Source organism: Panicum virgatum, chromosome 9K (genome assembly GCF_016808335.1).
Source record: "Panicum virgatum strain AP13 chromosome 9K, P.virgatum_v5, whole genome shotgun sequence".
NCBI lineage: Eukaryota > Viridiplantae > Streptophyta > Magnoliopsida > Poales > Poaceae > Panicum > Panicum virgatum.
In genome coordinates, this window is record NC_053144.1 from 61,263,641 (window position 1) to 61,278,541 (window position 14,901).

General features: G+C 47.9%; 2 protein-coding genes across 2 annotated transcripts; one reads left to right on the forward strand and one right to left on the reverse strand.

Moving 5' to 3' along the window:
• Positions 1–1,513: 1,513 nt before the first annotated feature.
• On the reverse strand, positions 1,514–4,863 carry LOC120646698 (small nuclear ribonucleoprotein SmD3b-like). Its single transcript, XM_039923131.1, has 5 exons — positions 4,658–4,863; positions 4,503–4,555; positions 4,336–4,402; positions 4,181–4,237; positions 1,514–1,905 (listed from the first exon to the last, which is right to left on the reverse strand). The coding sequence occupies exons 1-5, from the start codon at positions 4,814–4,816 to the stop codon at positions 1,843–1,845; spliced, it is 399 nt and encodes a 132-aa protein (XP_039779065.1). The 5' UTR covers positions 4,817–4,863; the 3' UTR covers positions 1,514–1,842.
• A 284-nt stretch (positions 4,864–5,147) lies between these two features.
• On the forward strand, positions 5,148–13,863 carry LOC120646699. The gene is made up of 5 exons (XM_039923132.1): positions 5,148–5,521; positions 5,619–5,701; positions 12,311–12,366; positions 12,456–12,551; positions 13,419–13,863. The coding sequence occupies exons 1-4, from the start codon at positions 5,350–5,352 to the stop codon at positions 12,532–12,534; spliced, it is 390 nt and encodes a 129-aa protein (XP_039779066.1). The 5' UTR covers positions 5,148–5,349; the 3' UTR covers positions 12,535–12,551; positions 13,419–13,863.
• The last annotated feature ends 1,038 nt before the right edge of the window (positions 13,864–14,901 follow it).

Consider the following 14,901-nt stretch of genomic DNA (forward strand, 5'->3'; position numbering starts at 1 on the left):
GCTCAGTTCGTTAGCACCTCTCTCTCTATATATATTCTGCCCACCCGTGTTCGATTTCCAAGATAGACACTAGTGGCCCGCGCCTTAAAACTTTTAAATAATTAAATAATGAACGAAACAATTCACACACACATGGTGTATAGTATTTGCTACCGCATATATCTAGCATGCAACTCCACGTATAACACTTGGAAATTACTCAACTAAAGGCATTCCATATTTAAATTAGAGAATTATATCTATATACACAAAATGAAGAAAGAACATAATCATGGGAGAGAAATGAACAAATTTTAGTAAGCTTGTCTATAGTTGTTAGGTGTTTCATCGGGCAAGAATCCAAGGACATTCACATTAATGCGATGGTCACAATGTTTCTTCCACTTCTTACCCAAAAAAGACATTCATCTAGCAACAAGCTTTTAGCCACTGCATGATTCTCTTGCTGCCCTCATCTCTGTAGTGAATGCACCACTCTAGCAACCGTGCTAGGTCATTTGCCTACCCTTTCTTCTTAATATATTCATACGCAACTCTCCTACGTGTTCGAGAAAAAGATCGTTTGCCTACCATGACCAGCAATGTCTGCCATCATTGGTGTCCAACCTTCGTCCCATCGCATACCTTCATACCTAATCGAAAGTAAAAAAAAAAAAGAATCACTAAACGTAAATATCAACGAATATTGAGTGGATTGAAAATCGAGTGCCAAAAAAGAATGAAACACTCTAGTGAGAAAGTAGCTTTCTTCATTTTGGCAGGTCAAGTCATACTACTCGCTGGATATCTTGCACTTTTACGATCAGTTGTAGCACCTGTGTTGCAGGGCAGATCCCCCCCCCCCCCCAACAATCATCAACCATGGACAAAGAAGAGGAAGAGGAAAAGAGAGGAAGAATAAGAAGAGGAAAATGAGCCCTAAACCCGCCAATGCTGTGTTGTGGTAGTAAAAGCCGATGTATTCAAATCGTTGAAAATAGTTGTGCTATTTGCAAATGCTCAACTATTTTCCCTTAAGCGTTTGTTAGATTAGATCCAAGGAATGGAGATGATGAGTTAAGACTTTGTGGTGGATACATTTTTTAGACGAGCAATTGTGCAATGGATCGATTGTTTCTTCTTTGTTTCCACCGTGAGGTTTTGTTGCCAGAGCGCAGCACAATAACGGGAACTGTGGAAGTGACACAAGACACTGTGCGGACGCGACCGTAGCCTAAAACCGCATCACGGAAGCTGGAATCGACTGTAGAAGCACCAACAAATGGAAACAAATGGAAAGGCCATTTGGGAGGGCTCCAAAACATCTTCACCGGTGAATTCAAAGTAGTAGTTTTACCCGACTTCTAGTTTATTTTTGCCCTGGTGAATTTTTTACCCTCCGAAGCCGGTAAAAGCTCTGCCAAACGAGCCTTAAACATGCACAAGGCGTCTCACTTGACTAGTATCCTGTAATGCCGACGATGGTGCGCAACGGGCCAATGAAGAATTAAGAATACGAAAAACTTTACCGAGAAAAATACCCAGATAAAACTGTCATTCTGACAAATCAAAACAGCTGCCACGAATACTGCCGAACTTCAACGAAAGCAGGCTGATGGGGATATAAACGTATTGGTCCAATCATCCAAACAGGCTGACGAACAGATTGCATTCAAGCTTCTATCTCTGCCCACCGTTAACACATCACATAGGCACACTAACAACAAGCCGCATCCATCCCTTGAGCAGATAGATCATACAGGAGGCACATAGGCAGTTTTAACTACTGAGACAACGTTGGTTCTGATATTGAAGACAGCAACGTCCTCAGCCAGATGAGAAAGCTGTGGGATGCCATGAAATCTACCTCCTCACCGGAGGTGCGCCGCCTCGCCCCACAGGACCACCACCACGGCCAGCAGCAGCCTACAAATTGGCAGGTAAATGAGTTTAGGAATGATATCAAGTGATGAACTGATGAGTGTAGAAGTCCAAATATTATTTAGATCAGAATGAGCCTATGCCATCTATCTATCAAATCAGAAGAATCTACAGGTACTTCCAGATGTTTTGGGTTCCAGTATCACCCCAAGTGCTCAGTTCTCTCATTCTTACAAGATAAACTACGGAGGTCACAAAATGAACACATCATGCATGCTTATTGCTTCAATCCTGCATCAGCAATTCAAGAGCTGAACTTGCCAGCTTTGTGAAGCTCAAATGAATCCTTGTAAGTTCAACAAGAAAAGCCTGAGAGCTCAAATGAATCTGCATTCTAAAGCTCCAGCTAAAGATGTATACATGAAAAAAAAATATGGCTGAAAGCTAGCCGCGAAAAGGGTCAATACTGATTGAGATAATGGTACAAAGCCTCTGCTAATTTTGTATTTTGAGCATGTTCCATTTGCCCAGTCCATATTACATTTGTTTTGTTGTTCAAAAGAAGAGCAGAATAAAATCCCTCTTCGTTGTCATTTTGTCTCGCAGTACCAGCTGAAGTGAAGGACTATGGTATGATCGAAACCTCCCATTCTATTTAACTAAAAATATAGTTTTAACCAGAAACTTGAATAACGGTGCACCCATACCAGTTTACACTGTTCCCATCCTCACTTGCAAACCATTGATAACCCCATATAAAGTTCTAATAAGAAAATCTTAGCATTTAACACTTCGTTTTTAATTAGATAGACAAGTTTTTGCCCCCTATTGCTCTGACACTAGACAGTTCATTCAAATTCCTCCAGGTGCAAAAAAGACAAATTTATCCCACAAATTCTGTGCACCCAAGCCTCTATAGTCAAGAGCGGCAAATCCCATGAACTAATATTAACATCATTGGTTCGGTAATGATTAATCTGTTCTAACACACAGATCATCATCTTAATATCAAAAGCAAACCAACAATCGTACACACACAGATCACAACTCATGCATTTCAGAGTGAACATAACAGAACTATCAAATTAAGGTACATCAACAAAAAAAAAATCATAGGCTCGTAGCTGCACAGCTTGTCACATAGCTGCACAATTGTATACTTGTATCACATAACAGAACAGTTCCAAATTGTCTTACATAAAAGATGAAAAATCAACTCCATGGTGAAGAAAGATTATGCCACACAGATGCTTTTGTAAAACATGACTAAACAAGACATGAGACGCCATTAATTTTCTAGGTAAAAGAAGCAATATTAGTATTAGGGTACCATAGAATGCTAAGGGCAATATCTGAATTTAGAGAAAAGACTTGTTGATCAACAAGAGGAATGCATAAGCAGGTGCCGGTCAACAAATATAACAGAAACAACAAATTTTTCCACAACCATAATATGTATACTGAGACAAGAAATAAAACACTGTTCAACCTACATAATTCAGATAATTTTTCATTTTCACAAAAAGGGGGGAGGACCCTTTGTCCATCATGCAACTGCACCAAGATCTTCTCTTTTGTACTTTTTCTACTTATCATAGTCCACTTTTAGCTCCAATTAGTTAGGACAAATGAAGATAAAATAGAATTATATAAGATGGTCTGGTGGCAGTGAATAGCAACTATCTTCAGTAGTATTTTGCACATTTTATGAATTTTGGAATGCCTTTGAGCCAGCCATATAGGGCCCAACCAAAGGCAATGGCTAAAGTGAAACAATGACTGGGGTAAGTAAAGAGCGGGAGAGTAAGAAAACGGTGAAAATTACAATGGTCTACTGAGGAACATGGCTGCCATTAGTGAGAAAAATGACCCACCCCCACCCCAAGACACACACACGCACAACAAAGAAACAAAGATTGCATGAGACCCATCAGATTAGTATTACATCAATCCAGTACAGAATTATGAAGATATTTTATTGGAGTTCTAACTATCCATGAGAAAGCTGGATTTGAAGTGTTTGCAGTGTAATTTATATTTGACATGTAAGATAGTGGGCCAGACCTTCCCAAATTCACAATGGTTACTGATACGTGAGATAGTTCTATATGGTACCCAAACAAAACTGTTATGTTGCCTTTGAAAGAGGCAATGCACAGATAATTTTATTCTTTCAAGTACACATACACATTACATTTTTGTTTTAAAAATTATAGAAACAGGAGTGCCATATCACGCTAAGTATGTAGTCAATACGAAGAATGAGAAAAGGTGAAGCAATCATAGTGCATAGAGTTAGAACATCGGAAGAAGAAATTACCCGAGCACGCATCGCGACTGCACGACCACGGCCAACTCCAACAGCTGATCCTTTGCCCTACATTAGACAAAAGACACAAGAATCGTGCATCATCTCACCATTAGCTTGTCACACAGCGAAACACTAAACGGTACAGGAAATCATCAGCCACTAACCCTAATCCTCGCTTCCAAACGCTTGAACATTGGAGCGTTCTTGAGCATATCCGGTATAATCATAAATCTGCAGAACGATAAAGGCAAAACCCACACACAGGAAAAAAAATTAGGGCGCTGCAACTCAACAACATTGCATCGAGAAACAAATCGAGTCTTCCAATTACCTCACTCTGCTTCCTCTGATGAAGACGTGCTCCAGCTGCGACACCTTCCCATCCTGCAGATAAATCGACAAAAAAAAGAAGGGAATTACTCAGGGGAGCGAAATCGATGGGGATCTGGCTCAGATCCGGAGGTAGCGCGGGCGGAGAGAGCGTACCTTGGCGGTGAAGGTGATGTTCTCGAGCTGGCAGTTCCAGTTGTCCTCGCACTCGACCATGGACCCCCGGTACACCTCGCCGGTCTTGAGCTCCACCGTCACCACGTGGCCCGCCGCCTCGTGGAGCAGCTTCACGGGGATTCCCAGGCTCCGGCTCATCTTCCCCTCCCCGCCCTCCTCTCTCTCTCTCTCTCTCTCTCTCTCTCTCTCTCTCTCTCTCTCCCTCTTTCCCCTTCGCGCCGCTAAAACCCCAGCTCGCGGAAAAAGCAGGCGGCACGAGACGAAGCCGAGGCGGCGAAGGAAGGGAAGGAAAATAAAGAGGAAGAAGAAGGCTTGGATCGTACTGGGCCGTTTGGTTACAAGACCCAGCCCGAACAAGAGAACGGAGGCCCGGCCCAAGTCGCCGCGAGAAACGACCGCACCGAATCGCTTGGCGATGAAGGAAAATCGCCGAAACGGAGGAAAGAAACGGATGCGACGCCGACGCGGCTTCAATCCACCACCAGTCCGTCCGCTCACCTAGAAACCAGCCAGCTCCCACATTCATTTCGCTCCCCAGTCCCCCACGCGTACGAACTCGCAGATCGGAGAGACCGAGGCGACCGCGGACTTGCTTCCCCTCTCTTCCTCCCTCCGACCCTCCCCACTTTCGCGCGAGAAGGTTCTAGAGTGGTCGAGTCGAAGGGGTTCCGATGGCGCTGCAATGGATGATCCTGGCGTGCGTGGTGGCGGTGGAGGCGGCGGTGGCCGCGCTGGTCACGCTCCCGGCGCCCCGCGCCGTGCGGGGCCAGATCGTCGGGCTCACGTCCTTGCTCCTGCAGCCGCTCGCCAGCGTGATACCCTTCGCTGCCTTCCAGCTTCTCGGTGCGTGCGTCGCCCCGGCCTCCCGGACCTCCTGCTTGTGCCGCTGATCCTTTTCAGAATCTGATTGGTTCCCCTCTTTTTTCTGATGTGAGTGCAGATATCTACTGGAAGAAGGAGCACAGGCTGATGTGCACCTCGGAGATTTGCACAGCCGAGGAGCGCATCCGTTTTGAGAAATCGGTGAGTGGTCGGTTTTTCTTTGTGCGTGTAGATTTGTTGACTGTTCTTAGGGTTATGGTTTTCCTGAGTACTAGCTTTTTAAGTCTAAAATAAGTTAATTAGCTGTTTTCCCCTTAGAGAGGGTTATATATTAGTTGGGCTATCTTGATTCTGTCTTCTTGACATCATAGTATTGGCGAATGGCGATTCGCGACTTTGAAAAACAACACCGTGGTAATATAGAGAAAGTATCAGAGTATTGGGTATGGTTATGGCTGGATTATTGATGTATTGGTGATACATAGTGACATGGACCTGATTTAGTGAACTATGGCTACCGAGGATGCATGAGCTGGTCTGTTTAAATCTTACTACGAGTTTTGGAAAGGTTTAATGATACTCTTATCTTCAATTTGATATGCTACTAATTTAGTAATATGATTACTCCCCAAATTTTAAATGGCTGTGGCAAGAAGTGGAATAAAGACAAATTACTCCCCAAATTTTAAATGGCTCTGGCAAGAAGTGGAATTTTTATTTTTAAACACAAGTTAGAGAACCAGAAACTGGATGCAAGTTGCAGGAGCAAAATTTGGGTTTGGGATAACAGAGGAAATGAATGTATTCTTGTGTTAGACACAGAACCTATTATCCTTCATGCGTAAGCCCAGTATGCAGATTAGAAGCTTCGCCTATCAGCTTACTTTCTGCAAAGGAACTTCAGGTTTTCTCTGTTAAATATCATCAAATATATGTTCATTTGCAGCCAGCATAACTAAGGACACCATTTCTTAAAAGGACACCGTCCTGTGAGGCTGGAATATCTGTGTTAAGAACTATGAAGTTTATGTACAGGTTGCATGATAAGTACCATCGTTGAGGCACCTTTTGGGCTAAACTTCTCAGAGTCTGAAATGCTCTCATGTATTCCAGAAGAGTAAGGCCCAATGAAGTTGGTAGTGCATAATACACTTTTTTACCCTTTAGGAGTAATGTTAGATGGATCTTGTTCTACTACTAGTAAAGGGAAACCAATGTGGAGCGTGATGGGTGCATTTTGATCATGTGTCAATTTGAGGAAGTAGGTGCAACTGAGGCAAAAGTATCACGCTGGAGTAATGTTAGTCGCAAAATAATAGCGGGTGTCCCTTTATTTTGTAGATTGAAAAATTTAAACATTAATTCAGCATTTACAAATCAATTAGCAATACATCGCACACAAGCTATTCTACAATGTTGCATCTGCAAAAAGATCACAAAATATTACTGTCGTGGCTCTAAGAGGAGGGCCACAGCCGGGTGGCGTAGTGCACCCGCCTAATCCCAGAGGGTGGTTACTCGGGAAAGTGCAAGCTATTCCTCAGACCTACTCATGAAGCAAGAACACAAGAACACACGAGGATTTAGAGTGGTTCGGGCCGCCGGAGCGTAATACCCTACGTCCACTGAGAGTTCTATTGCTCTAGAGTTCGTGGATGAGTCTATCCTCTGCCTCTAAGCCCCTTTTGAGACTTGAGTCCTTCTCTAGCGGGCGTCCCCCTTTTATAGCGCAAGCAGGACTCGTACACAGGCGTTGGACCCCGACAGGTGGGCCCAACAAGGATGCATAGTTTACCATCCAAAAGACATTAACAGTGCCTTGTGAATCTCTTTCTGGATACGCTTCATCGCCCTTAAGACTCTCTGACCGAGGGAGGTCTTCACCTGTCCCATCGGCGAGGCGCCCGTTGAGGCGGTGTAGGTTGCGGCGTAGAGTATTGGGTCTACCGCGTAGGCGTTATGATATTCCGTCGCCGAGCTATCGTGTCTAACTGGCGTTGCAGACTGACGCGCATGGCGTGGGCAGCGCCAGCGGCTGCACTGTGCATCTTGGTAACGCGCGATCACAGTACAGCCTGGCAAAAGTCACCTCGGGCTCTGCTGTAGCAGAGCGCACTTAACATCGCCCGCATTGAATGCGGTAGGTGGCTAGTCTTCCCGGGGAAGCTTCGCGGCTGCGCGCGTGCCTGCGCCTGCGGGCACGTGGCGGCTCCGGACCCCCTCAAGCGGGGTGTCTGTTCCCTCCCCGCTGAGGGGTCCGGATAGTATATGGGGGTCCGGGATCCCGTGGAAGGTCCGGGGCCCCCGGCTGTTTTGGCTGAGCACTCCCTTCTCCGGGACACGCGGCGACACGCGGCGTCACCGGACCCTTCCCTAGCAAGGAATGGGTCTGGGGCTGCTGACCGGGTGAGAAGGGCTTCGGACCGCGGGGGTCCGGCTGCTCAAGCCGTCAGCGTGTAGTCACAGATAACTACGAGACTTTTGACTAGACACGGAAATCACCTCTGGGACACGTGGTGACATCGGACCCGTCCCAGAGCGGGAAGCGGGTCCGGGACAGTTGGTCCGGTGAGGTGGAGTCGGACCCCAGGGTTTCGGCTGCTCAGCTCCTTAGGGCGTAGTTACGGATAACTACGCGAGTCTTGTCGCAGCAAGAGGGGGTACCCTAGTCCAGAGGTACCGACAGTGGCCCCCGGGCCCACCTCGGGGGAGGTACGAACCCGCAGGTGGGGCCATTATCGTGACGTGTTCCGACGCAATCCTGGTTGCGTTGGCGTGCTCATGTCGAGAGCGGGTGCTTCGGACCCCCTAAAGGTCGTAGCACTTGTTGCCAGGTTCTGGTACTAAAGCGTTCTCCGCAGGGCGGCGAAGGTGCAGCCTTAGGGTACGGAACCAAGCTAAGCGGCTGCACGGACCTCGAACCGCCCAGGGAGCGAGCACCACTTCCCCGGACCCGGCTTCAGGCGATCGTGGCGAGCGGTCTCCGCCGGAGCGGGCCACCGGAGTGGACTTGAGGGACCGTGGCGAGCGGTCTCCGCCGGAGTGGACTTGGGCGACCGTGGCGAGCGGTCTCCGCCGAAGTGGACTTGGGCGACCGTGGCGAGCGGTTTCCGCCGGAGCGGGCCACCGGAGTGGACTTGGGCGACCGTGGCGAGCGGTCTCCGCCGGAGCGGACTTGGGCGACCGTGGCGAGCGGTCTCCGCCGAAGTGGACTTGGGCGACCGTGGCGAGCGGTCTCCGCCGGAGCGGGCCACCGGAGTGGACTTGAGCGACCGTGGCGAGCGGTCTCCGCCGGAGCGGGCCACCGGAGTGGACTTGAGCGACCGTGGCGAGCGGTCTCCGCCGGAGTGGGCCACCGGAGTGGACTTGGGCGACCGTGGCGAGCGGTCTCCGCTGGAGCGGGCCACCGGAGTGGACTTGAGCTGTTGCCATTTATCCAACGAGATACGCCACCGGACCTTGTGGTAGGGCATAGGAAACCACACCTTATACTAGAAAGGAGTCCGGACCTCTAGGCACGACAGCTTCGGATACTAGGGGACTCGTAACAGGGCAGTGAAATGCGTAGGCTTAGGGTACGTTACCAGGCTAAGAGGCTATGCAGAACTTCTCCACCCCAGGATACAAGTACCACTTCCCCGGAGCAGGTCCCTAGGAGTTCGGGCCACCTTCCAGCTAGAAGGGGTATCACAGCCTGTCCACAAGCCAGCAAACTCAATGTGGATCGTTAGCAACAACGGAAAGACTCCGCACGAAAGAAGGAAACAATCAAGCCGAACGGACAAGTGCCATTAAGTTAATGTAAAGATAAGACTGAGGAAGCAAATCTCCTTCATTACTTGATTTGTGGTGTACATCAGAGGTCGGGATTACGAGGGTGAACCTCTACCGCTCTGGACCACTTGCTGGTGACGTCTGTTTGTGCGATGAAGCCAGAGGTCGGGTTTACAAGGGCGGACCTTTACCGCTCTGGACCACATGTAGTCACCACATCATTACAAAGGAGAAACACACTCAATTATGTCTAGAGGTAACCTACAGCCGTCGCCTCGTAAGGCATGCACGTTCCTGGCCGGAGTGGAACTGCCACCTTGGAGGTTCTTCTCAGTCGTTGGGGGCGAAGGCGCCCTGGACGTGCCTATACAGCATCATCCAGCATCACCTCGGGAGCTTGCAGGGCTCTTCCCAGCACAAGAATTGTCCCACGCTCAGACAGCATGGGAACAGATTCTTTGCCTTTGAATGGGAGTGGTCCTGCCGTTGGCAGCTGCCGTCGGAAGTCAGCCCGATGGCCGCTCATAGTGAGCTGAAGCCAGCTTGACACCCTGACGCAGCGGAAGGACGGGTGCTCGTTTGGACGAGCACGGAGCGTGGAGAAGGGCGGTCGTTCGCCGGCTCCACCTTGGTGCTGGCACAGGGCCCCCGCGGCTTGCGGTGGAGGTCGACGCCTGTCTGCAGCAGCTCCAAGGGAGGCTTGAGCCAGGCGAGGGAGAAGGCGACAGACATCCTTCCCGAGCCACAGCCGTCGGCTCCAGACTCCATCTTGAGAGGAAACCTTGAGCCGACGCCATGCCGCCGCAGGGGACCCCCGGTGGTTGCTTGAGAGAAAACCTTGAGCCGACGCTAAGGTGTCGCAGGGTGATGCGCAGCAGGCGTCGCCCCTGCGCGCCACCGTGCCGGCTCTGAGGTGTCGCCGTGGCGACGCACAGCAGGCGCCGCTGCCGTGCGCCACCGCACCGAGGACACTGCTGTCTCGGTGCCAGGGCATACGGCGTAGGTGACGCCGTGCCACTCTTCATCTTCTCGTCGTCGTTGCAGAGGATGAGCTCAACCTTAGAAGCCAGGAGGTGAGGGAAGATCTGGCCAACGCTTGCGCGATCCCCACGGACGGCGCCAGATGTCGTGGCTCTAAGAGGAGGGCCACAGCCGGGTAGCGTAGTGCACCGCCTAATCCCAGAGGGTGGTTACTCGGGAAAGTGCAAGCTATTCCTCAGATCTACTCATGAAGCAAGAACACAAGAACACACGAGGATTTAGAGTGGTTCGGGCCGCCGGAGCGTAATACCCTACGTCCACTGATAGTTCTATTGCCCTAGAGTTCGTGGATGAGTCTATCCTCTGTCTCTAAGCCCATTTTGAGACTTGAGTCCTTCTCTAGCGGGCGTCCCCCTTTTATAGCGCAAGGAGGACGCGTACACAGGCGGTGGACCCCGACAGGTGGGCCCAACAAGGATGTATAGTTTACCATCCAAAAGACATTAACAGTGCCTTGTGAATCTCTTTCTGGATACGCTTCATCGCCCTGTAGACTCTCTGACCGAGGGGGGTCTTCACCTGTCCCATCGGCGAGGTGCCCGTTGAGGCGGTGTAGGTTGCGGCGTAGAGTGTTGGGTCTACCGCGTAGGCGTTATGATATTCCGTCGCCGAGCTATCGTGTCTAACTGGCGTTGCAGACTGACGCGCCAGCGGCTGCACTGTGCGTCTTGGTAACGCGCGATCAACAGTACAGCCTGGCAAAAGTCACCTCGGGCTCTGCTGTGGCAGAGCGCACTTAACATCTCCCGCATTGAATGCGGTAGGTGGCTAGTCTTCCCGGGGAAGCTTCGCTGCTGCGTGCGTGCCTGCGCCATCGGGCACGTGGCGGCTCCGGACCCCCTCAAGCGGGGTGTCTGTTCCCTCCCCGCTGAGGGGTCCGGATAGTATATGGGGGTCCGGGATCCCGTGAAAGGTCTGGGGCCCCCGGCTGTTTTGACTGAGCGCTCCCTTCTCCGGGACACGCGGCGTCACCGGACCCTTCCCTAGCAAGGAATGGGTCTGGGGCTGCTGACCGGGGGAGAAGGGCTTCGGACCGCGGGGGTCCGGCTGCTCAAGCCGTCAGCGCGTAGTCACAGATAACTACGAGGCTCTTGCCTATACACGGAAATTACCTCTGGGACACGTGGTGACACCGGACCCGTCCCAGAGCGGGAAGCGGGTCCGGGACCGTTGGTCCGGTGAGGTGGAGTCGGACCCCAGGGGTCCGGCTGCTCAGCTCCTTAGGGCGTAGTTACGAATAACTACGCGAGTCTTGACGCAGTAAGAGGGATTACCCTAGTCCAGAGGTACCGACAATTACTATTGTTAAAGCTTCCATAAAGTAGTCCACCTTCAAAAAAAAAGGTCTGCATGGTGATAGTTTGCCCCCCTCGCCCAGTTAGCCTACCTGCCATTGTTAACTTACTAACTTTCCGTACCTTTGAACATCTCTAGTTATACCATTGATTTTCTTATGCGCAGAATTAACTATCATGAAGCTTGTGCCTTGTGAATGTGATTTTTTTCTGTATTGTATTATAAAAACTCGACTGTGGGGGAAGCCCCCATAGCATTTCAATTAAGAAGGGAAGGGACTGTATGACCCCGGCCGAGAAAACCCCCCGAACCCTGACCCATGCCCATTGGGCCAAACCGAACTTGGGCCGGCAGAATCCGGAACCCAGGCCGGCGCATGCACCGTAGCCTAGGACGGCGACACACACAGCCACAAGCCAGCGAGCACAGCGAGGGTTTTTTTTTTGTGGGTGCAATACCAGGGTTTGAACCCTGTTCGGTGGGCACGACCACAACCTGCCACACCACTGAGCTATTTCTCAGTTTGCGCCGTATTGTATATTTGTATTATCATTACAGGGATCCCCCTTACCTTTAGAAGTTATAAAGTTATCAGAATTAATTTTATGCATGTCACTGAATTGTAGTGCCGTGTTTTATAGGAAGTTGTAATATTATTTTGTAATTTCTTCTGTGTCTCAATGATGATTTCTTGCACAGATGTTCAAAGCCCAGAGGAATGTCATATTATGTGTTTCAGCATGCCTCCTTTATTGGTAAGCTTCTTATCTGCAGAATCTGATTAACAGGCTTTCCATGAGTGTCCATTTATCCAATTATCCTCTTCTTTTTTACTTTGCTACAGGTGCATTTATCGCATTGTCAAGTACAACAAGGATATTAAAGCATTGGAAGAGACTGAGAAGCGCCTCAAGGAAGAATAGATTTATTGTATTTCCAGGTTAGTTGTTTTAGTGTGTGATCCAGTCTACCTCAGGAAGGATATAAGATTGGTGATCAGTTCAATGTTAATTTAATATTACTTTCATGAAGAAAAATTAAAGTCAGCGATTGAATTGTTGGTTAAACCAGAGTTTAAACTTTAAAGATTTAGTTGGTTTTACTTTGATGTGCTTTGAGTATGTTTGCTGAAATTAATAATGGGAAAATAGGTATGTTCATGCTGACACTGGAACTTAGGTAATGCCCACCTAATTGTTGTGCTACAGCTATGAAACCAAGAATGCATACATATCTTTTTAGTTTCCACTAGAAGTTTTTGTGCTTCTGATTGGTTTGATCTGGGTTTATGAATCTGTCTGCTCATCCAGCATGCAATCCACTAGCACCGTCATCCTTGTCTCTTATTTTTATTTTCTTTTGTTACCAATAGTGGCATGACTGCTAGATAGTGCTTGTTTCTTAGCCTCAGTAAAGCAGGAACATGGCATACATGATACAGCAGCATACCATCTTAATATATGCATTCGGATGTGTTGTTGGAATTCTTGAACAATGCTTACCCCCATTTCGGTAAGCGCAAATTCTTGGGCACCTCCATCCAGGCAATGGGGTCAATTTTTTTTTTCTTTGAAGCCTGTCTTCCATCCATCCAAGAAGCAACCAGGTTCCAGTTTCGCAAATTTAGATTACTGTGTTCATTATAAAAACTATGAGTTTGAGCTATGATCTGCATTGTGTTTAAAAAAAATTGTAGTTTGATCACTATGTGCTCTTCGTTCTATTATTCTTTGATCTCATAGTTTGTAATTGTCAACAAAAGGGACAATTGAGTTATGTTTTTTTTTCTCCCCTTTGCTTAATGCAGGTGGATCATCTGGTGTTCGTGGCCTTCAGAAGATGTGTTAAGATAGTAGTTCTGTCGGATTTCTGGTGTATAGTATCCTCCTTGGAGCAAAGAAGAGAATGTCATGCTGTTTCAGCACACATCTTCTGTATCAGCGTTATTTGGTGGTTTTTAACTTATGATGATGATCACAGCGGGCATTTCTAGCATCGCATGTTTATCAACAGTACAAACATTTTCGATAAGTTGTCTGAACATCCGTAAACCGGGCTTTTCTTGGTCTTGCATGTTGAATTAGTCTGGTATTTGTTTAGGATTGTATTTAGATACGAAGACCATGAAACTTATCTTGTCCAAGTTTAGAGCAGTTGAAATAAGACCGGGTCGCAAACCTTGGACGGATGATGTACTATTACTGTTGCAGTAAGAAAAATTAGATGCCTGTGTGCCTACGGGTGTTGCCGTCTGCTGTTCGCCGATGGTCAGGTCAAAGTGTCAGACTTTGTTACTCGCGGCTCTTGGGAACCTCTCTCTATGGTTGGTTGTTTTCTCTTCAATGGGACTTAAAGCCGCATCCAGCCATAGGGTTAAAATCCCTAGCAACAACAAGTAGTTCATAATTTTTTTTAAAAAAAATAGAAAAGTGACAAAAATTCAAAAGCTCGTTACATATCTACACATATATTTTAACACACGAAATCTAAGTCAAACGCTGACAAACGCCTAAATTACACTCGTTTGCCAATGCATCTCCATTGTTGTTTTAATAAGCTGGGGCATAGGTACTTAGACAGGGATATTACTCAACACTTCGAGTCAAGTACTTACTATGGGCGTTCCTATAGATCTAGAGTAGTAGTGTACGGCAAGCGCGAGTAGGTTTACATCTCGGGCTCGGTTTAGTTCAAAAAAAATTTATACGTAGCCGTCACATCGAATTTTCGGACACATGCATGGAGTATTAAATATAGTTAAAAAATCAATTACACAATCTAACTAATTATCACGAGATGAAACTTTTAAGTCTAATTAATTTATAATTGAGTATTATTTATCAAGTAACAACCAAATGTGCTACAATACAAAATTCAAACTTTTTCACTAACTAAACACACCCTCACTTGAGAGCTCGCAGATAGAGGAGGAAAAACAAAATTCGAGTGTGAGAGACAAAGAAAATGCTCGAGTAGAGTATAGTTTTCCCATTTTTTAAGGAAAAAAAACTAGTTTACAACCTGCCCATGAATGACCTTTGCAGGTGTCGTCTACAAAATTCAACGTGGCATGCAAAAAAAAAACACAAAAAGAAAAACTTAACCGTGCGCTGAGGTAGGCGGGCGCTATCTGCTTCACGGAAGACATGAAAATGACAGGCGAAACGGGAGCTCGGGACGCTTGGACCGGGTCGATGTGAACCTCGTCGAGCTGCTGCCACAGGGAACACGGAGGCGCCGGCCTGCTCGCATCAGAAACAGGCGGGGCTTGCGCCGGCCGGAAAAGGCGA